Source organism: Synchiropus splendidus, chromosome 5, assembly GCF_027744825.2.
Source record: "Synchiropus splendidus isolate RoL2022-P1 chromosome 5, RoL_Sspl_1.0, whole genome shotgun sequence".
Classification (NCBI taxonomy): domain Eukaryota; kingdom Metazoa; phylum Chordata; class Actinopteri; order Syngnathiformes; family Callionymidae; genus Synchiropus; species Synchiropus splendidus.
Genome location: NC_071338.1, coordinates 31,787,181 through 31,810,494, shown reverse-complemented (window position 1 = coordinate 31,810,494; position 23,314 = coordinate 31,787,181). Strand labels below are relative to the sequence as shown.

The following is a 23,314-nucleotide window of genomic DNA, read 5'->3' as shown; positions in this document are numbered from 1 at the left end:
ACTGTCTTTTAATAAAGAGGTAAACACAGAAAGGAAATGAGGAAATGTTTTAGCATCCTTTGTTTATCTATAGTGTTTTGATTACTTTGAGGAGTGTAATACAAAGGAGCTGAATTCACTTAGAATAAAAATGTGTCTGAGTTGGAAGACAGGTTGTTCCTCAGGCGGAGGGAGTCAAGTGTCCCTGGGTAATGAGTGAGGGAAGGGCGGAGCGAGCGAGCGATCGACTCTTGGACCAGCGCCGCCATTCAGACTCAGTGTGGGAGTTTCGGAGTGATTGAAGGAACAAAAGCAATTGAAATGTACTTTTCTCTGGTGCTTGCCTGGACTCCCTCCAGGATGGACTACAGAGTTGACCTGGGAACTGTTCCCTGTAGGATGAGCTGGAGGTCTGGGGAGAGGGACTCTGTCCTTCAGATCCTCCCCCCATGACCTGAATTCATACGAACGCTGAAAAATGGGTGAATGAATACACAATGTTAGATAAATCATTATAGACTGCTCACATCAGCATCCAAAATTTTGGGGTGTTTTATTTATTTATTTATTTTATTGTCATTGTTTGGCAACAAAAGAGTGTCATTGCAGAAATTCTATGCCACTTATTTAATATGTATAATTTCAACAACAGATATTCAACTGATGTTGACACGTTAGTCGCGTCATTGTAAAGTACAACATGGCACCAGTTTTAACCACAGTAGGTGCCATGTATTTGTTTGTTTCCAATTAAACCTTCTGGCTTAGTAGTGAATGGGTTCACATGCCAGTGATTTGATTTTCTTGGTATCTGGAGTCATTGTGAGTCTTAATCCATGGAAGTTGTTACTGTATGCTGTGTTTTGAAGGGCGGAGGTGTGTGCTTTGTCAGTGTCTTTCTAGATGTCACTGTGAGGACTTCTACAGCTTCACATCTGTTGAGCGCCGATTATTTTTGAGTATACATTTTTTTTTTAACTTTCCAAATTCTAGCCACTTTACTGGCCAGTCAGAGGGATCCATCTCCTGTTGAGGCTTCATGAAACAGTGCTCATTTTTATTGCTCAGTAGGTGGCGCTCTCGGTTTAAAAATGATGTGCTGTTTCATAAAAGCGGTTGTTTGTATCCTAAAAGTTTAAACAGAGATTGCCATCTGGTGGGCTCTGAAAATGAGGGCACTGTTTCATGAGGTGTCACATTCCAAATATTACCATCCACTCTCTCAACTCCGTCAAACGTGAAGGCGTCTGACTTCTTCAGCATCATTATTTATGTGCAATATTATGTGTTGTGTTTCATCTAGCTATACTCGCTGAACCCGATATTTAAAGTCTCAATGTTCTGGCAGCTGGCCAAGTGTGTTTGTGCTGTCAGCCACATGCAGGCCGTTCAGCTCTGGTTAGACCTGATCTATGTCCAGCTTGACCGTCCATGTCGGCGCCATGATGCAGGATTTTCTGTGCAGACTCCGGGCTGCGGCGCTTACCCACCAGTCAATTACATTCCTTCTCTGCCTTCATTTTCAGGCACCTGTGAAATGAGGTTCATATCTGGGCCGACGTACTATCTATTTGCTCCGACTGTATCTGGTCCAGCAGCAGACGTTCTCGTGCAAAAGATTGCTTTATCTTGTTGAGCTTTGCTGAAAGGAGCTTAGCTGATTGCTGTACGCTGGACCCGCTTACCGCTGCCTTCTTTTTTTTTTTTCTTTTTTTTTTTAGCACAGGGATTTTTTTTTGTCACTTAAAGTTATTGGACATGATCTGAAACATGGCAGCGGATGTACCGCTGATTTTACTACCACAGGTTATTAATTGGAATGGTGTTTTGGTTCCCAGATGCCAAACATCAATAACCTCTGCTGAACATTGCTGTGCATTCTGAATGTAATCAGACAGAAGATGGGCAGTCTGCCTCCCGAAACCATAATGCTCGAGTACAGTGCTGTAAATATGAGCTATAAAGGTGATTCAATCTAGGTGGAATAGTGCAGCAAAGCAGGTTGGAGGACACCGAAATGCAGGTAAAGAAATGCATTTCAAAGGGAATAGTGGATCAGTGGTTGATTCAGAGTCACGGAGGATGGTGGTGCTGGAGGCGGTGAAGGTTCTGGTGCCAGAGGTTGTGTGCTGGAAGCAGTTTCAGGCCTGAGGTCATTCCCCTTTGAACAGAAAGTCGAAGGGCAGTGTTGCAGTTGGATTAGATTCTAGCACACCGCACATGCGTCAAACCATAGGCAGTTTGCACTGGCGTGGATGAGATGGTTGGGAACTGGTCACCAACAGCTCATGGTTTAGACCTCAACTGGGGGACAATGCTGTGTCCAGTGCCAATCTGGGTCACTGATGCTGTGGTCCAAGATGAGAGGAGAGCGTCCATCTTGGATGCTCTTGTGAGGTCAAAACAGAATCTATAACAGTGTTCAGTAGTGATAGTCTTACGAAGCTTCATGAAACGGTATCCTCATTTTCAGAGCCCACTAGATGGCACCCTCTGCTCTAAAACCTTAATTAGAACTACCAGTGCAGTGAATCCTCAAATCATTTTTAAATAGACAGCGCCACCTACTGAGCTCATCACTAGTTTTCAAGTGATTGTTTAAATGTTACTTTGGCATCATGTTCGCTGTTCTTGACCATCTGTATCAGAGATGATGGTGTTATGAGGCTTCATGAAACAGTGTACTCATTTTCTGAGCCCACTAGTTGGCTCTCTCCACTCTAAAATCTTTGGATTTGAACAACCATTGCTTTGAGTCCTCATCATTTTTCATCTCAGAGCTTCAGTTTCAGAAAAAAACAGGACACTGTTTCATGAAGGCTCATCAGCACATTAGTTCTTGTGTTAGTGGCATGAATGATTGTACATTCAGGTTTGGTCTGATTGCAGTGACTACAAATTCATGAAATGCAATACATTTTGTCTCGATAGAAGAGAGATTTGCTGATGTGGCTTCCAAACTGGAAGAGGAACACGGGTGAGGGTGATATAAGGAGAGCTGTTGTGAGCGTTGGTGAATATTTACTTGGATGGATTTAAATTTGTCTTAAATCTATTGAGCTTTATAATCACATATAACATAAGGTCTGCTGTTCAAAGTTATGGAAGGATGTGTGACTCAGTTAGAACCAGGTTAATAAATCCAGAATCATGAGAACAAGTCCTCTTTATTTGTCAGTTCTCCAGTTCTTGAATTGATTTCTGCTCCTCTGGTCACCCCTGGGCTTAATATTTGGGTCGTGAGGGAAATGATGAGATTGTAGAAACCCGATTTTTTTTCACCAGTGTAGCGTGCAACTGTCTTCAATTGGAGAAGAGGAGAGGAGAGAAGGTGAGGGAAGCCAGGGTCGAGTGCTTCTGCTAGAAAACAGTTACTGGACATGTGATTGTGGAACATGCAAACATGGAAATGTGGCTCTTATGCTTGAGTGGTAGAAAAACAGCTGATGATGAGAACTTTAATGATAAAAGCAGCTTTTCCAAGACATAAAAAACAAAGCATCTCACTGAAGTGTCATAAAGTGAGAGAAGTTATTGGATGCTAAATGTTTTATGTGGGACTTCAATGTTTTGTTCTGCACTTCCTTCAAAATGGATCTCCGTCTATCCGGAATCTATTTTCTAGTTTCATAAGAGGCAGGGTTTCCAGGGTTGCCAACATGGATATCTAATTTTGGACCAACCGCTTTGTCAAAGGTTTCATCCCTGAGGTCTCTCCTGAAGCAACAATCCTCATTATTTACCGATGCTCATTAGGTGGCTAATGATCTCTGTTGCTTTGTTCCTGATCCATTTCAGTTAGTCGTCTTTTCTGTTGCCCTCCAGTCACGTTGGATGTTACAGTGGCTTTCAATGCCTTCGTGTTCTAAATTGAATTGAGTCAATTCTAATAAATAAGCTCATTCAGACTGAGAAGTTGTCGAACAGGTTTTAGGCCAAATGTAGTTTGTCAGTGTGAATCTAAAGAAAGACTGTCATTTGCTGGATCATAAACACATCACAATCTTCCTCAGCATGGAAATGTGATGGAAATCACTTAAGTCTCCTCTCGCCCACCCCTCTATGTGGCATGTGTGGCATCATATTCCCTCCCTCCTTGTTGAGATGGAGTCATGTGCGACGCCAAACGCTCACATCTGCCCAAAAATATTGCCACCAAGTGTCACGATTCAGACGTGAAGGATCATGAATCCATTTATAAATGTCCAAATTCCCATGATGGAAATTTAGAATAGTGGGAAGTAAAAAGTGGAACTGACTAGTGCAGCGTCACCTGAACACTACACGGGACGGACGTAAACAAACATGTCTGACAGCGAGAAAATTTGGCGCTCCAACAGAGGAATGAAAAGAGGAAGAGAACGTTACAAATGCGGCAGCATTTCCAAGTGTCTATACATTAAAAAATTGATATAGCTGTGTCAATGGATTAAATATTGATATAAATTATCAAGACAATGTCTTGCAATCAAGTATTGTGGTATTTCAGGAAAAATACTGATGCAATATTGTGTACTCAAGTATCGCAATGTTTTCACCCTCTTACACTCTTAAATAATGAGCCGCTGAACAACTTCACCCGTCTCTGCCCATCCAATCGTCCGTCAGTCTCCGCTCTTGTGAGGAGCTCTGTAACAAAATAGTGCTCACTCTGAAACATCATCATAAAAATGATGGACTTGTTTTATTTTGCATGTTTGAGGCAACCTTGGATTTGAGCCAAACTCCAGTCTATGTGGAGTTCGTCTGACCTCTGCTCACAGGTTTGCTTCAGGCACTCCTGTTTCCTCCCACACTCTAAAAACATAGAGAGGCTAATTGATGGCTCTAAATTGTCTGTAGGTGTGAGTGTGAGGAAGCGATTGCCTGTCTATACTCGAGGTGCTTGTCAGACGAAATTGTTATTTATGTATAATGTCAAGAGCAAAGGTCCAATTGTCGACCCTAGTGGGACTCCAATCACCAAGAGGGTTTCATTGCCTTCAGTGGAGTTTTTCCATGATTGCACTGTTATCGATTTCCTCTCTCGGGTCGGTCATACATTTACAGCAGTGGAGCTCAGCTGATGCCATCATCTGGCCAATATCGTCAGCGTGCTTCAATGGAACTTTAGCATTGACAGTAATGAGTGCGTGAACAAGGACCTCAGGATATGAATAGGTACACACTTGTGGTGAGGATGGATGGCAGTGTGAGGAACTGCGCTCCCCGGATGCTCTCCCCCGATCAATCTGCAGGAATTTCAGTTAATGCACTTTTAATGTTTTATCAATTAATACGCCGATCGTTTCAGGCAAAACAAAACAAAGAGGAACGCCGAGCGTCTCGCAAAGTGATGTGTGCCGTCAGGCGTCGTGTTTATCAACGCAGCAGTCGATCTTTCTGTTGTGAACAGCTGTTTTTGGTGGTTTAGCTTGTTAGATCATGATTGTCCATTTATCATCCGCGAATCAATAGTGCCGCAATCACACCTTCGCTGCTTATTTAAAGAGCTTGTCTGCTAACAACTCGTCTCTCAAATTGCAATATGATAGCAACAGCTTCTGCTTCGCTAATGTCCCGTGTCGCTCTCGCCATTAGGTGCGAAAATCAAGTAATGTCATTGATCAAAGGCGTCATTTGCATGCCGCCATGCTCATCACGGGGATTTAATGGGAGAGAGCAAGCTTTTACTACTTTTCCTTTCACCACCTCAGAAGAGTTTCATCCTTGTGTAAGCGTGAGTAGGACGCTCGTTTTTAAAATAACGGCGTTTGCAGGCGGTTGACCTTAGAGATGTGTGTGCAAATTATGTGTTGAATTTTGGGGTTTGAAGTGAGGCAGGCTTGTGCAGTGCTTCCTGTGAAACTCTAGAACTGGAAACACAGCTCACCTAGCATCAATCCACCATATCCAGTGCTGAGGAGACGTGGCTCTGAGCCACAAATCAAGTGTAGAAATGGGTTTCCTTGGTTGGTCCGTGGTCATCAGCCTGACTCAGAGTGTAGCTGCTGCCTGAATACTGCGTTAATTGTCAAGGTGTATTAACCCGACATGCTTCTTTATGGCCGACAACCCTGGCGTGACACCAATCCTATTTTCTGTCTGTGTGTACCTCGCCCGCTACTTTTGGGTTTCGCTGAATGCTGTTTGACTGATAATGAAGGTGGTGACGATGAGTGACCGCTTTATGAGGCTTCATGAAACCGTGTCCTCATTATCTGAGCCCACTAGACTGTGCTCTCCACTCTCAAGTCTTTAGATTTGAACAACCATTTCAACGAACCGTCATATCATTTAAAACTTAGAGAGCCACTTGCTGACCTCAGACAATCTGGACACTGTTTCGTGAAGCCTCACCACCCCATCACGAGTGTCCTCATTTTCAGAGCCCATTACATATATGCAAAAAATCAAAAATCTTTGCATTTGAACAACGAATTCAGTGTAACCTCACATGATTTTTTTAGACTGAAAGTGCCACCCACTGAGCTCAGAAAATGAGGACACTGTTTCATGAAGCCTCCCCAGCCCATCTGAAGTTGTGTCCACAGAGACTTGACTGTTAGACTGCAGGTCATGGCTGGTTAATATGCTGTGTATGCTGAGGTGTTTATATTGTGTCCTGCCAGGTTGCGCATTATTTAACCAAGGAGGTTATGTGGTGGTCTGTTTTCTGACCATCACAAGAATAATGAACTGATTTCTATTAAATTCCAGGACATGTTTGGGTCAACAACAGATGTTTACATTTTGGTGCGGAATCTGGTGGTGGATATAACAAGCTCCCTTTAGTCCATGTCGATGATATTTCAAAACTGTATTGTGCCAACCAGAAAGATAAAGCTGGAGATGACCATCAGATGGAAGGAAGTGGTGTGATAAAATAAAAGCAGATCAGCAAATCATTTCCTTCAACTGAAATGTGACCTGTTTGTGTAATTATCTTCCAAGAACAAGACAATTACGTCATTATTTTTCAACCTAATTAATGAAAGATGTTGGACGTTTTCTGCCATGTCATAAGTAATTCAGTGCCATCCATCAACCTGTGCTTTAGCATATCAGTTTTCTGCTGCAATATCACAACTATATTGATCAGTTATACATTTTACATCCTGTTTGGAGATTGGGGGGCAACAGCGTCTGTTTTATTTGTCTCTCTATCCAGACTCCAGAATCTCTCCACCTTGTCCATTGCTGCCTAAACTGAGTCTCACCTTAAAGTTAGAGCCTTAATTATGGTGGGCTTAGCTCAGATTGATGTGATTTGGGATTTGTTCTGGCCGCCTGTTCCTCCCACTGCTTTCAAACCTGCCCCAGAGCCCAGCTTCATCTTATAATTCATGTGATAATGAGTTAATCTGCAATTACCTTAACAAATGAATCGGCTCATAAATTACATTTAATTCATGAATATTTAACCGACTGGGCTCTGGGAAAATGCCGTATCTAAACTTCAGGTCCAGTGTGTGCTGTAAACAGTCTGACCTATACTTGAGATCACGTAGATACGTGACGGAAATCGGATTCTGTTCTTGGTAATGTATGTGGATTTGAAGAGCTCAGAACGGAACATCTTGAATTGGAAGGCTTTGGCATGGAGGATTATTGATGAGGAGCGAGGTTTAGTGGCAGGAGATTGGGTCGGAGGAGGAAATAACATTGTTCCGCCTTGCCACTGATCCTGTCCTGATGCCCAGCTGGTCGTGGACTTGGACTCCTGGATTAAATCAACTTCTCTTTTGATTTAAGATTAAGATGAGACAAATCTACAGACCTCAACAGTGGGTGGAAAACATTGTGAAGGTGATGATCTAGCTGAGTTGTCTCCAGGAGGTGGCGCTCTCAGTTTAAAAATAATGAAATCCCAAGATTTTAGAGCTGAGAGCGCCATCTCGTGGGCTCTGAAAATGAGGACACCGTTTCATGACGCCTCAAAAGACAGTGTCCTGATTTTCAGAGGCCACTGGCTCTCGGTTGAGAAATATTGTGAGCTTTCATTGAATTGGTTGTTCAAGTCCAAACATTTTACAGCAGACAGTGCCATCTAGCGGTCTCTGAAAATTGAGACACTGTCTTTTGAGGCGTCATGAGGTGTCCTCATTTTCAGAGGCCACTAGATGGCGCTCTCAGTGCTAAGATCTTTGGATTTCATTGAAATCATTGTTTCTTGAAACCTTATCAGCCCATCACAAGTGTTCACCAGTGCATCTGGGTTCAGCATTAGCTGGGATCTCTCTTTGTTGATGCAACATCCCTGAAACTTAAGCGATTGCATCAGTTGTTGGACAAAATGTGTTTATTGTGCATGTTGCTGTCCGTATATCACGAGGCTTTATTAATCCTGCTGAGACCCATGTTTTTTCTGGGCTGTGTATATCCACATTATTATGAATATGTATTTTTATTTTTCTCTGTGTCAGACGGGATAAGGAGAACCTAAGAGGCATAATTTCTGAATTTTGTCTGCGTACAGGAAGTTGTTTTTGCACTCAAAACAAACAAAAGACACCTTTGGCTTGGTCAGCTGCTGTTTTGTTTCCACTGATATTGATGTGCCGTTGTTGTAATATGACAAAATGGCACAGGTTGTATCTCAAAATCATATTGGCTATGAAAGTGATAAGTTTTTGGTGAGAAACCCTTCTTTAAAAACAGGGTGGTGTTCATTTGCAAAACTCTCTGCATTCATCTTTGACTGTCAGTTTTATAGAGTGAATGAGCACATCCATCTATTATGAAGCTTTGAGAAGCCTTGTGGGGTTTCTTCATGTCCATTGTCAGCTGCGAAGATTGCGACATACATTATGAATAAGCTTAGTCCATTTATAATTTAACTTTCATTTGTAAAATGACTATTTGAGTAATAGTTCATATTTTATTATTTTTTATTTTAAACTTTCCTTGACATTATTTGAACAATTATTAATTCACGTATGACTTTTAGATTTGTATTATGAATGAAGTTTCCGCTGTCAAATACTGATGTGCTGATGAAGCTTCATAAAACAGTGCCCTCATTGTCAGTAGATGGCGCTCGCCGCTCTTTGGATTTGAACAACCATTTCAATGACATCATTTTTAAGCAAAGAGCGCCACTTACAGTTCTGAGCTCTGAAAATGAGGACACTGTTTCATGAAGCCTCATCAAGACATCACTGCTTCCCAGTACGCTGTTGGCCAATGGGTGAGAGAGTAGCCTCTTCCAGCTTCCTGCTTTATTAGGTTTTAATTCATGTGATTGGTGCTGAGGTGTTTTTGAGATGAAAACGGCCCAACAGGATAACTCGAAAGGTTCTGGTAGTCTTGTGCTTCTGAGGCTTTGTGAAACAGTGTCATCATTTCCAGAGCCTGCTAGATGGCCCTCTCTGCTCTAAAATCTTTGGATTAGAACAACCGTTGCCATGAAACCACACATCAGTTTTTAACTGACAGCGGCACATCCAGAGCTCTGAAAATGATGACACTGATTCATGAAGCCTCACACTCATCACTAGGTTCTGGCACTGAACCAAAACAACCGTAGAGACAGTGAGTGGTGAAGGAAAGGAGAGTAGAGGGAAAGCTTTATTGCAGCTTGAAGAGAGATTTTGAAGTCTTCATATTGCTGAAAATAATAAAATAAACGCCTGCTTTTTCTACTGTGGGGATCTGGACCCCCACAATAATGAAGGGTTTACTGTATCAGTGAGGCAGTGAAGCAGAAGAAACAAACTAAACATCCTCTAAAATCCAACTTTGTCTTTTTGTGTATTGAAGTCTGTGTCACTGATGAAATGTGTCTGTTTCTCTAACATCTCTAACTTTAAAGTCTCCCACTTGAATTAACTGTCAGTCTGCTGGTGTCTAACCTCCTTGTGTTGTTTTCTCCTCCAGACATCAGTGCTTTGGACACGCAGGTTTTTATTCTCTTCTTTTTATCTGTCGTTTTGCTCGCATCTGCATGTGTTGTGTTGTGATGTCTGTTTTTTTTTTTTTTTGCCAAGTGTGTGATTTTCTATTTTTTTTTTGATCACAGGAGGGATTTTTCTTTCAATAGTAAATGTCTGAATTTAATATTTTGTCTTGCTATTTTGCTGATATACGCTGGTACTGCCTGAAGCATGAAAACCCTTTCACCAGCGGCCACATGGTCATATGGCTCAGCCATGAACCTCGCTTTCCTGTCATCCCTGGGAAGCTTCTTAATGATAAAGCAGAAAATTGTCTAATTTAAAAAAGTTAATGACATACGTTTTCAAAATACTCTGAGTTTGTATTGGAAGTTTTGCTGAAAAGAAGTATACCGAACGTGTTTGGAGTATCAATGCTCTGTTGTGTTGACTTCCTGTTCCATGCAAATATCAAGTCTGTGTTTCTGTCCAGTGATTATTATTTTCATTAATAGTTACTTCTTTTTCTGACAATTTATTCAAAAAATATATATATTTTTTCAAATGTAGTTGGCTCTATATTTTGTATTTAAATGTAGTACCTCCAAAATCAGACCTTTAAAACATTGAATTAGTTTGTGGTGCCAGTTGATCGTAACCTAAATCACGATATCCTGGACGATGACAGAAGTCGTCCGTGAACTATGCGTGAATTGTCGTGTTTCTTGCGTCCACTCCACCCAGACACTTTGGTCAGTGAAGAGGAGGGTTACACAATCGACTGGCCTGAAGCTCACTGAGCGGCCAAATTCTCTATCTTGAGCCCAGAAATTACATTGATGTGGAATAATGTGGTCTTCTGCCTCGGGTGCTTCCCTCCCCGCCTCGTCCTGTACCTCTCCCGCCAATTATTTTATCCCAAACTGACTCCCCTGCGCGATGTATATTGCCTGCTTCAGAATACCATAAATGCACATTCACTTTCTGATTTCCTCCCCTCTCTCTGCAGCCACGCAACGTTCTGGACCCCAAAGTGCTGGGCTTGCAGTCTGTGGGGTGAGTGCAGTCTCGCTTTTCGGTTGGAATCACTGGTACTTTTCCATTTCCCGTCTTCTCACACACACACACAGAAGCGTATCTCCAGCGTGCAACCCTAATAATGGCACCATGTCAACCACCCAATCTCCAAACTGGCATGAATCTCCCTGCGGTGCGCTCTTGATGACCTCACCATTGAATCAGGTCTCAGACTTCCATGCTTCATTTGAGCCTTTCATCCTGGCTGAGTGTTGATGAACACGTGGGAGAGTTGCCCATCCCGTTTTCAGCACCTAACAATTAAATGAAGCAAAAATTCTCTTTTCATGAGCATCTATATATCCATCTGTCTATCTATCTATCCATCTGTCTATCTATCACTCACTTGAAATATTTATTTTATTTCAGATTTTTTTATAACGAGGGCCTCTATATGAATTCCACATTCGCTTTTGTTGGCTATTACTATTGACTATGAATGCTGACTAATTCATAAATAAAATCAAAACACTCCCAACTTATTTCCATTTATTTCCCAGAGAGGGGAAAAAAACAACAATTATACATTTATGATATGATATATATTTTTTTGTTTTATAAGAGAAACATTAGTTCTTATATATCCTATTTTATCATTTACTTTCGTTAAATTAAAATGTTATTTAATAATCCCATTCATTTATTTTGCTTTAAATCATATTCATGATTGATGAACTAAATTTTTATTTTATTTTATTTTTTTTTTGTTTTGCGAAGGTTTTTGTATAAATTATTTCAAAGCCTTTAAAAACATGTAATTTCCTGGATCAAAACTGAAACTTCCAGGTCGTTGTTGTTTCTTTCATAATTCAGATGATGATGATGATGATTATTATTATTGTTATTGTTGTTGTTATTATTATTTCATAATAACTCATTTAAAATATTTGTCCATTTTTCTTTTAGAATTCTCTAAATGCCTAATTATTATAATTATAATAAATAATAATAAAAAAAATGCAAAAGAAAAATATAATTCTTATTGTGGAAAGGCCAAGATGGTGGACAGTTGAGGAAACTTGATTCACAAATCATTTGGAAATTTCAAAAACTTTCTCCCCACTGATGCAGCATCTGAACGCCGCTCCTTGTATCCAAATGTTTAAAGCTGGGTGTTCACTAAACCAGTCCCGCCCTGTGAGGGGTCAAACATACACATATTTAGCCTCTGTTAGCCCGGCTGGCTGGGCAGCCATCTGCAGCACAAGCGAGGGAAAGAGGCCGCGGCTCCAGGCGCCAGCGAGGGCCAGCGTATTGTGTCACATTGTGTATCTGCAGGGACTCGCCTGCGATGTCGCCGAGAGGCCCCACACCAGAGCTGGAGGAGATTTATCCATGTATAGATGCTGGGACCTTGATGCCATGCTGAGGTCGTGGAACTGGCTTTGATTGAGAGCTGAGGTGACGCCTGTGAAGCCTCATGGGAGGGGAAGAGAAAAGTGGAAGTGTGTTGAGCGCACAAGGGACAACAGTGATGAACAGGGCGAACAGTTATTAAAAACAAGTCAGTTTTGTGAACCAAGACTTGAAAGATAGGTCAGCTTGTTCCGAGTAACACAGGTTCATCGACTCATTTGCTATTTCTGGGCTTCACTGTTGCCGAACAGAAGTGTGTGTGTGTGTTATATATGCATATAGCAAGTCAAAACAAGTCAAAGTCAACACACTCGAACCAACATGGCGACTTTGGAAGAAGTATGGATCAACTACCCCTTGCACAAAAGTGGAAAACGGAGGCAGCGTTGTTGGAGGCGGTGGTTGGAATTTGCACCATTGTTATGTCTTCTTGTCTCAATAGCTACATGTTGGGTTGTAACAGCAACACTGCCACGGTTTGGTGGTACTGCTCCGTTTAGTCCGTATCCATAAGCTTTGTGGAAACCTTCAGAAATACGGAGTAAATGAAGGCAGAGCACGGACAGAAGGCTGTGTCCATGTTGAGTGTAAATGGGTCTTTATTTGAGAACAATTCACAACTAAGACCAGAGACTGGATGAAGACTCTTCGAGGGTGACACCAAAGTAAAGACGTATTTGAAGTATTTGTTACCATCCAGCGGTCGGCTCGGTAGTTATAGCAAAGCAAGCCGCACAACAATCCAGTTGCGTGTCTGGTTAGAACTGACTTGGAGACGGCCATGAGTCTGAGAAAATCTGAGATTAAAGGGGATCACTAAAGCAGAGTGCATTGGTCTACCTTAAAAGGCCTCCTCAACTGAAGGCGGTGGTGCCCTGACATTGCGAGTCACTACATGTCGACAAAAACTCCTCAAATCAATTTCCTGGGGCTCCTGTGCTGCTTAAGCTTTAGGGAGAACCTTGTAGCCCATTTTTATTTTTAGTTTTCTTTAGCCCTGCAGTCTTCCTTTCTGCTCAGGCCCAGCATCTTGTGACACGAAGAGAGGATGATTAAGAAAAGTGATGGTGTGGACTCACTGTGAGGAACGTTAGAAGATTATGCAAGCCGTAATTTAAAGTAAGAATTTCAGCAGTTTGAGAATTATTATGTAGTAGGTCGTAAATGTCCCAGCGAAGGTCCATTTTAAGAGCAGAGAAAGGCCCGTGACACATTAAGTGGGAGACGTGATCCATGGTGTGTCCCGACTCTGTAAATCACCCCCCGTCCCGTGTGTGTGTTTCATTATCGTGATGTCTCTTCCAACATGGTATTATTATGATATTAATGCACCTTAAATCTGTCTGCTTCTCCAGGGCTGGCAGCATTCTTTACGGTATTGACAGCATGCCAGATTTACGGCGCAAGAGGACAGTGCCTCTTGTCCGAGACCTGGTGAGTCATCCGCCTCGACAAGGTTGTGTGTGATTTATGTCAAATCTATCTGAGTGACCCCACATTACCCAACAATGCTGGAATGCGACTCGGTGTGAGTGTAATGGCTGCTGTCGACAACAAGCCGAATGTCACTCTGGTGACAACATGATAACATAATAAGATTGAATGACACTGTCCTTATCACTTAGTAATCCAATGGAGTGTTTGGCCAATGGCTCAAAGACAGAAAAAAACTGTTACTGTTCACTGCTAGGGAAGTTTTGTTTGCAACGTAAGGCACTGGCATCTCATGAAACCCAAATGCTACAGACAACCTAAAAGCTGCTCAGAGAAAGCTCATAGTGTTAAGCTAATACTCACTTTTATCTTCTGTTACAACAAAGTGTGAAACCAGTGGCTTAATGCAAGTGGAGAATCTAGTATCTCACTGGGCTGCAACATTGCTTCCTACTCCTAGTCACCTGTAACGACCCTCACCCCAGTCAAAGCGGAATCCTCACCAGAGAGATGATATGCAAGTAAAGTACGTATTTGGGTCAAAAATCTTTTAAAATTAGTCCATGATTTGCATGTGCTCAACAGTCTATCTTACAAATCCAGCATGAATAGATCGACTCCTGTGTTGTCAAGCAATTAATGTTGGAACAAGGGGTTGGAAATTGGCAAGTTTCAATGGAAAAAAGAAACACTAAAAGGTGTCCCACATTACTTTGGATTAAGCTAAAGTATGGTTGTTTTGCCCCATATTTTGGGGGACTCCTGACTGTCAGCCAGTCATCCATCTTTAGTTTGACATGTGCCACTTTGGGGCAGCACCGCAGAGATGGATAGACCCCAGCACTTGTGAAAATAACGGTTGAAACTAGTTTGAAAATGAGTTTTTTGTCCATTCATTCCATTCCTTTGAGAGACATCATGTTGTCCTATATCGCACAGTATTTATTTTAATATTAGCCTGTGGGTATTTTCAGGTGGTTAATTGTCACTCTGTTGGTGTAGCATATTGAAGATTGTCAGGTGGCCTTTGGCTCAAATGTTGACGCGGAAGTCAACCTTCTGCGTTGCATGTGCGACGTGGCAATCGTCAAACGTTATGCCTTTGGAGTTACATCTTATGTGAATACATTACATTCATTTTTCTAGGACAAAGAATGTCACCTTCATATGGATGACCAGGTCACCCCTAAACTCACGAGAAATGAAGGTTCCTTGGGTCAACTTAACAGTATTTTTCAAACATTTCTCTTCACTTTTGCTGCCCAGTGAGATGCTTCCATCTACTAAGGTCTATTCAAACTGATCATTCAAGTCATTCAAACTTTCAGGGTGAAATAATCTGCAGAGCGATGTCCCAAAGGCTTGTTTCCAGTTCTGGCTTTGATTCACTTAGAGCTCAATTTACTCTTTGCGTTGTAATTCAGCAGAACCACCATTGAAGACATTATGTGATCATATCATACTGTATATTTATGCATTGCTCCAGAGGTGTGTCGGTGACACTTTAAGAACCCGGTATGTTCCACTGTAATATTAGTCAAAATACTCAATGTATTGTAATGGTAATAAACAGGTCAATTTTATCTTGTGTGAAGCCCTTTTAAAGTGATACTACTATGTAAAACTGGTTTATTGAGCCCTCCGAGAGCTCTTTATCCTCTGATGCTTTGCCATTTGTGTTTTACTGCTACAATATGTCACAGTAAATCCCGCAGAGATGCCTGATGCAGTAGTTCAGCCAGACTGGAATCTGCCAATGATAGCCACGCGTGTGTTTATATCTGTCCGTCCTGTGCCATTCCATGTCTGTCCTGTGTGTCTATGTTGACTGTTTTCATCTTTGACAACGTAAAAATGAAGGAGTTTTGTGAAGAACATGCATTTTCTGCCAATATGATGTCATACACTCGGATTGTGATGAATGTCAATATCACAGTGAACGACATGAGTTGATGCTGTATTTGTTCATATCTCTCATGAAATTAATAACCAACAATGTCTTGGTAAGTATGGGTTGTCGTCTTCTACTGATTATTTATGAATATTTTGCCATTCCCATACAGACCCATAACTTCTATGGGTGATATTTTTCAGTGAGTTGTCAGATTTCCGCCTGGCCGATTCTTCTCATTGACGCTTCTTTTCTCTCCACGGCCTCGGCAGGTGCCCAAAAGAACTTGAAATGTTGACAACTCAACCCAAAAATATATCAAAGAGACTTCATTGGCTTCTGATTTAACTGTGTGAGGCTTTTAAATCATGTAAAAGCGACGCAGAACAAGCCTTTTACACGAGGGATGAAGTCAGTCGTCGGCGATCTAATTGGTCCTCCCCTCTCATGCCTCTCCTTTGTCAATGTCCCCCGTTTGCTGTGCGATTGCTTCAGGGCAGCAGCAGCGCTTGTTTGGAATGGACGGCCCGGCTAGCTAGCACACATTATCACGGACTGAAACAAAGCATAAACACAAAGTTTAAGATGGATTAAGAATCTATAGAGCGGCTAAGCAGATACCATCTGGACAGTGGGTCACATTGCCTGCAGCAACCTCAGCAGTGCTGGTGCATGTTGATAAACTTACATCAACAACCTCAGTTCATGTAGAGGTCCCTCCCACATTCCCCATGGCTGCCATGGATCTTTACCATCGCTGGGCCGAACAGACGCGAGGGTCGTGGTAAAGACTGATCCAATATTGTCAGCTGTCAGTGTCTGCATTCCTCTGTATGACGTAATCTGTGGGATTATTGTTTCTTTTCTTCAATCTCTGGTCACCCAGAGTCAGTGGATTCAAACTCATTATGGATAATTGTTCTTTTTGTGCGAGTGTCTTTTGTGTACGTGTTGTTTGAGTGGTTGAGTGAAGTCCGCTGTGCACTGTACGATTTTAGGCTTTGAATTTATCACTTCAGACCATTCATCTCCCACCCGTCGGTAGCTCAACACGTACGAAGCATACAAACTATTCGTCACCTCTGTATGACGCAAACGCTTGTGTGCAGTCTCAGTTACCACTTTGCACATTTTAGATCGGGAGCAAATCTTTTTGCACATAAATTGCCGCCTTCAAATGAGCCACATTCTCTCAACGGTCAAGTGTTTGAGTGAAAGCCGTTGTGCACTATACAAATTTAGGCTTTTACATCATTGCTGTCTTAATGTTGTGTTAGCTCGACACGTGTCCATGTAAACCTTCAAACTGCATATTGATTGCTGCAAAAGCCTTTCAAACTATTTGGCACCTTTGTATGATGCTAACACTTGCGTGCAATCTTAAATATCTCTGCATATTTTAAAGCGGAAAAAAAAGAGTTTTGCAAGTTGGCAACAAACCTTTAGCAAAGCTGATATGGCTTTAGCCATATCATCACACTGTCTGACCGTTAATCTGCCACCCATCATTAGCTTAACACCGTAGTTATTTACGTTCTTCACATCTGTCATAAAACATACAGCATTTTATTCTTAGTAAAAGCAATGTTAGTTGTTGCACAGATTGCTATGTGTCTCGCTCAAGACACTGCTGCAAATTGAAACTGAATCTTCTAGAGCTCCAATTGTGTATTGTGTGGACAAAGTACCAGGGCAGTGAGAAGAGAATTTCGTGGCTCCCTTTACATCATACTACCCCCTATTATCTCAGTAGAAATAGTAATAGAGTTATTTAACCCAAATGAAAGACTAGTACGGTTGATAAAAACGATGTGTGTTTCATTGATACAATGTTTTCTGCTACTACCGCAAAAAGAACCGAAGGAATGGATACTGTAATCGCATGAGGTACATTAATTCATTTCAGTTTTCACCTCTGAGAAAAATCATGCTTAAACCTCGCAAATAGCGTCTCCATTGCAAAGCAAACAGACTATTATGAACCTCTGCAAATGCTGACTTTAGTCGGTGCAAGTCGTTTTAGTACGCGCAAACCTTTCAAAAGTCAAATTAGCCATGTTATCTCATGCAATATAGTTAATTACTAAGGGCTATGACTGACACTAAACTCAAGCTGCAGCACCGCTTTGGAAACGGCAGAGTTTTAATGAAGTCGACTGGACCGGAGCGTCGTCTTTCAGCCCTTACTCTGCTGACTATTTTATTCTCCATCCCTAAATAGTTGAGCCGCCAACCTGAAATCGCACAGTCTATCTCAGGCTTTAGTTTGTGGGCAGATGTGTGTGCGTGTGAGTCGGTGTTGTGCTGTGCAGATGTCTTCACTCATATGTGAGTCGCTGTGTGTGCGTCTTGTGTTCGTCAAACCAATGTGCAGAGCAGACAGCAGAAAATATGATCAAAGCTTCATCCAACAGAAGAGTGACGATAAATGCCAAGCATGACTGCAATTTACAAAATCACTGCATGAGTGAAAGACAAAAAGTGGAGTCTTGCCAAGGCTGAGTAACTCCAATTGTTTCTCAAGAGCTCTATGCCCTAAACAGCAGTCCTGCATGGCAGTGAGACACCGATGCGCTCAGTTCGGATAAACACAATTACTCTGCTGTTTGTGCTTGACGGTATTATGTCGCCAGTCCTGGTCTAATACAGTTTCTGTGTTTCTTTCATTCTCAATTTGCGGCCGCTGGGAAATCACAGGCTTTGGTAAGTTCTCTCTTCGATCACACACAAACCCCGTCATTACAGCTTTCGTCACAAATCTGATTTCGATTGGACAAGAGCTCAGACTTTAGGAGAGAGTGATCTTCCTGTGAAGGGGTTTCCACCCGTTCATTTTCCCCTAATAAGAGTTGTTCATCTGTCATGGTGACACAGCTGGCATAGTGACGTTACATCAATGCAGCTGTGAGGTGCTCACTGAGGTAATATGGGTGGAAATAGAGTGGAAACGGATTGTTTTCGTTATTACTGGGCTTTACCTAAATGGTCAACCTCCAGCTTAAAGATGACCAGCAGATCAGAACTCTATTGAGGAAACACATGGTTCTCTGTTTCCGTTTGGTGATGGTTTAAATCTGTTTTTTTGTGCTCGAAAAGCGAGACAGATCAAAAATCTGTATTCAGGTCCATGGACAGTTTGTCAGAAAGTGCTCCTTCATGTTCCCAGTTGACTATGAAAAAGTGGAATCTGGGAGAGCAGTGGAATCTCATTGGGGGCTTGTTGTCTTGATTTTGGTTTACACCATTGGATGGGGAGGAAACACAAGATAGGTCTTAAAATGAACCAACCTACACTCAAAAATATGAGTCCATATCTTAGCTCAATTTACATAGATGTGTAATTGGATGTTTGTGTGAAAAAATAAAATAAAAACAAAAAAAAATCAGAGCTAAATAGGTCTGATTGTGGCATGGTCAGTTCTTGGGGTGAATTCCTATTCCTTCCTTAATCCTCACTCTGATCCTCAAAACTGGATTCTCATGAGGTTAAGTTGAAGAGCAAGACTGAGAAAGTATCTTTTTGATTCTGAGATTTGACGGCACCTATAGTGTCTTAGGTTTGAGGAGTACCTTGCTTGAGTACTCCATCGAAGAACAAAGAGACAAGCCCTCATACAGAACCAACACAGTTGACCCTCAGCATTCTCTTAAATAATGCTGTCCGGAGATGACAAAAGCCCTCCAGAAGGTCTTCAACCTTTCAACATAGCAGCTTGCCTAAGTGTCGCCTACATGTGGTACGCCTTCGTGTTGAAGGATCTATGAGCCCTTTGGTTTTCATGAATCGTTGAGGCAAACCCGCAGGACAAGTGGATCTAAGTTCTTTTGACTGCCCTCTCTTAGGTTGTACGCCACTGTTTGATGGCCGAGGGGGAAAACAAAGTGTTGTCAACATTGTTTAAGCCACGGACGGGTCACAGCTGACCTTAATTAAGTACATGTAACTGGGATGAGGCAAACAAAGGACAACTCGTTTTGGCTGCGGTTGAAAACGCTTAGGTATCTTTACAGTTTGCTTCAGGAGGTGTCTGGCGAGAGGATAGTCTGGCCCAATTTGCCTGTGCTGCTGACTGTGAACTGACCTTCAGTCAGCAGAGGATGATGGATGGATGCTTGGGTGTTGTCATCAGAAGAACGACATTCGTCAGACTTGCTAGGACTTCAACATATCCCACAGTTTCAAAGAAACACTCACCGTTTGTCTCTCGTTTTAGACCCTCACTGCTCGAAAGGCAGGCATCTCGTTCGCTCTGGTGAACCGGTCTACCCTGAATAACGAGGACCTGGTGAGTACACAACATTATCATTTTCATGCTGACGGTCAATAGAGTGTGTCAAGTGCTTCTGGGTCGAGCTTTTCCTGCGCTTCTCTTACAGACGTGTGTGACAGGATGTTCTCATGTTTTCCTGAAACGTAGCGTGGAGTTAATTAAAATTGTGGGCACTTTGGAGACTGAAGTCAGTTGCTTTCAGTCTTTTGAGCAATGTCCTTGATGAGTTTTTATTCTGGCTAACAAGGAAGAGCTGATGCTGCTTTAAAAAGTAAGAGGCTTTGAGGATCAAGGGTTGGCTTTTATTTTCATCTGGACATCCATTCATCGTTTAATTACCTGCACAAGGTGGTGGGAAGTGAGCCATTTAAAGTAATGACTTGGCAACTAGTCAGTTCTAGTCCTGCGGTAACCTGAATAACATGCATGTCAGAATACTTTGGTTTGTATAGAAGGTTCTGTGGTGCACAATTCAGTGCCTGGTGACAGAAAATATCTATTGTTGCTTTTAATATGGCCATCTCGTGCCACGTGTGGCTTTTGGCTGGGTGGCACTTCCAGAATAGCTTCTGTCACTGAGGATGTTGAGGTTTCACAGGAGGCAACATGCCTAGATGGAATTTGTTAACGACTGTCAGAGTTGAAGGTTTCTCGGCTTTTCTATGTTGTGACAGGCTTAAGAAGCAGTGTCCTCATTTTCCCAGCTCAGCAGGTGTTGCCCTCAGCTCTATCTTCTTTGACTTTGAAGCACTCGTTCAGTGTAACTATTTTCAAATGAGAGCTCCATCAGTACAATTTCTGAAATTTATTTCTTTCATTTAATTGCACAGAAGTGGAGTTAACTCACGATAAATGGCGAATAAATAATGTATGTGTATGTAATGTTTCTGAGATCAAAAAGCTTGTGTTATATCCAGTGACAGTCTCATAAAGGTGGAGCTTGTTCCGGAGCTTCATTGGACCTACCTGAAGTTCCACATGATTTGCTACTTGTGACTGGAGTTGCCAGTGGCTCTTTCAAACCGTAAACATTTTGGCGTGCAAGATCTGGTACAGATGCCAAAGTCAAGCGTGTTGCCAGTGCAGATGTTTTTATTGAGGCTCACCTTATTTCCAAGTTGGAGAGTGGAGAGAAAGAAGCCCAAAGAAACAAATGTATTCATTTATACTCCTTCATCTGGCAGGTTTTGTAGTTGCAAACGTATCACATATTGATCGTGGAGATGCTTAGAATTTTTGTGGACGTCACTCTTGTATTGCTATTTGGATAACTGGAACACGCTGAAGTTGTCTGTGATGTCATTACCAATTACGATTTCCCTCTTCAAAGCTAACTGGTGCACAGCGTAAGTTTATTGGGAGACTCGTACATGGGCGCCGTTGTCTTGAGGGCTTTAGGCTGTTTTAGCTGGCCACTTGCACAGTTGCTAAGAGCTGTTACATCAGTATAGCTTGTGTCAATGAGTCGCAGGACGACACCTCTGGCTTTAATATTGTCATCTTTGTGTCAAAGGTAGTCCAGAACCAACAAAGATTCAGTGCTCTTGACTTGATTAATTTATGTTTTTGACCACACTTGCAGCGACCCAATCCTCTCTGACGTCCGGTGTTGTGATTAGGAACCAACACGGGAGGGTTTCAGGACTGGTGGTTGAGGGTAGAGTTCCGAGCAAAGCCGCAGATTGTGTGGTCAGGGTAAGTAGGCCGAGCAGATGTCAGAGATTTATCTGCTGCATTAAGTCGAGGAGAAAGCTTTTCCTGTGAGGACTGAACCAGTGTCAGTGTAGAAGAGAGAGGAAATGTGAGATGTGGAGGATAATGTGTGTAGGGGAAAGATGAGAATGTTCCGAGTATGTGGTCAGAGCTAAAATAATCTCAGATGAAAAAGTCGAGTCGAGAGACGTAGGAAGAGTGAACAATTTCAAATTTCTCTTGGACAAGTTGAAATGATTTATTGTTTTTTTTTGCCGACCTGATACAATAAAAGACATTTTTAATAGCTTTAAAAATCACCAGGCGACAGACGATGGACTTTGTCGTAGACTGGCTTTAGGGTTGGGAAATTAAACAACAGTGATAATTGTAATTACATTCCGAATGCATTATTGAATTCCTGTGTTGTGACTGAGTCCAAAAGCCGACTATGTAAACAGTCAGAGCCACTCGTGTGGCTGGAAGGTAGTTTGGCCATGTAGAGATGCTCACAGGAGCAGAGAGTGCTGGATGAGACGGCAGCAGCAGCTGGTTATTGTTTGGGCCGCTGTCATCAACCCTGCAGGAGTAGGAGCTAAAATAATTTTCCAAACACGGCCATGCCAACTCCTTCCAGTGCCCGGAACACCTCAGCAGGGATCCTAACAAGACGGCTGAACCACCTGAGCTGGCTTCAGCTGGCTCTGGTGAAGGAGTTTGAGGTGGTGTTTGCATATAGGGCTGTCAATAGATGAAGGTTTTTGATCTCAATGAATCGCCCTGAAGCTGACTTAACTCATGATTAATGGAAAATGACTCCCACGTTGTGTACCTGCTCTAACTTAAACAAAGATGTTCTCAACAACAGAGTGGCCAATAATGTTTCCAATGTTATGCTCTTTAGAATGCTGTTCTAAGCCTCTGAGGTTATGCTAAATAATGTTCTTGACAGTATCAATAAATTATGGTGGGTTGTTGGGGTAAACAAATGTTTGCATTATTGGCCACTCTGTTGAGAACTTCTTCCACTGAGTTCCATTCCTAACAGATTAAAAATGTGTTATTTATCGTGAGTAAACTCAGCTTCAGTGCAATTAAATGAATTTAATCTATGGACAGCCATTCCAATTGTTTGGTCGCATGGAGCTGGAAAGCGGATTGCACAGACTCTTAAACTTTCCGATTTATTTTTGTGGCACGGTGACTGTCAGCTCTGCTTAAGCTAAGGACTGTGGGTATGTCCGGGTTGTCTCCCAACTACTTACCTCCGACTCACTCATGAAATCCAGTTACAGTTTGGTGTGGTGCGGTAGTTTTCGAAGGCAGCTGTCTGCTTTGAATGTTGACGCATGAGGCACTCAGTTGAAGCATGTGTTCTGTCTTCCAGTTGAATTGAAAAGTTACCCTAGATACCAAGTGACATGAACTTGTATTTCAAGAGCGGAGGCTTAAACTAGGGTCATCTTGTGGCTTTCCCCTTAGTCGCTTTTTTTACTCGCAGCGCATCACCCTAAGAACCAAAATTACACATGTCGAGCGTCAATATGCTACGTCTCAGGAGCGAGAACGTGTTGGACCTGAACCCTAAACTAGTTTCTCTGATAAATGAAATCTGGTCAGACAAATGATCCCCGGGTGGGAGTGAATCAACTTGAGACATTCATTTTTTTTTTCTCTAAATGAATGAATATTCTATTGACAGTTCATTATAAGTAGTCTTAATCAGACCTGGCAGTGCAACAAAATTCAAGCCTCTGAAA

General features: G+C 42.1%; 1 protein-coding gene across 2 annotated transcripts in view; it reads left to right on the top strand.

The window, feature by feature from the left end:
- The window catches only part of LOC128759485 (protein unc-13 homolog C), a 160,616-nt gene that overhangs the window by 28,502 nt on the left and 108,800 nt on the right, over window positions 1-23,314 (top strand). For both annotated transcript variants that reach the window (XM_053866480.1, XM_053866479.1), the window contains exons 3-6: window positions 9,838-9,860; window positions 10,843-10,889; window positions 13,622-13,700; window positions 19,824-19,877. In XM_053866480.1, coding sequence (XP_053722455.1) covers window positions 9,838-9,860; window positions 10,843-10,889; window positions 13,622-13,700; window positions 19,824-19,877 — 203 coding nt within the window. The remainder of the gene's footprint in view (window positions 1-9,837; window positions 9,861-10,842; window positions 10,890-13,621; window positions 13,701-19,823; window positions 19,878-23,314) is intronic.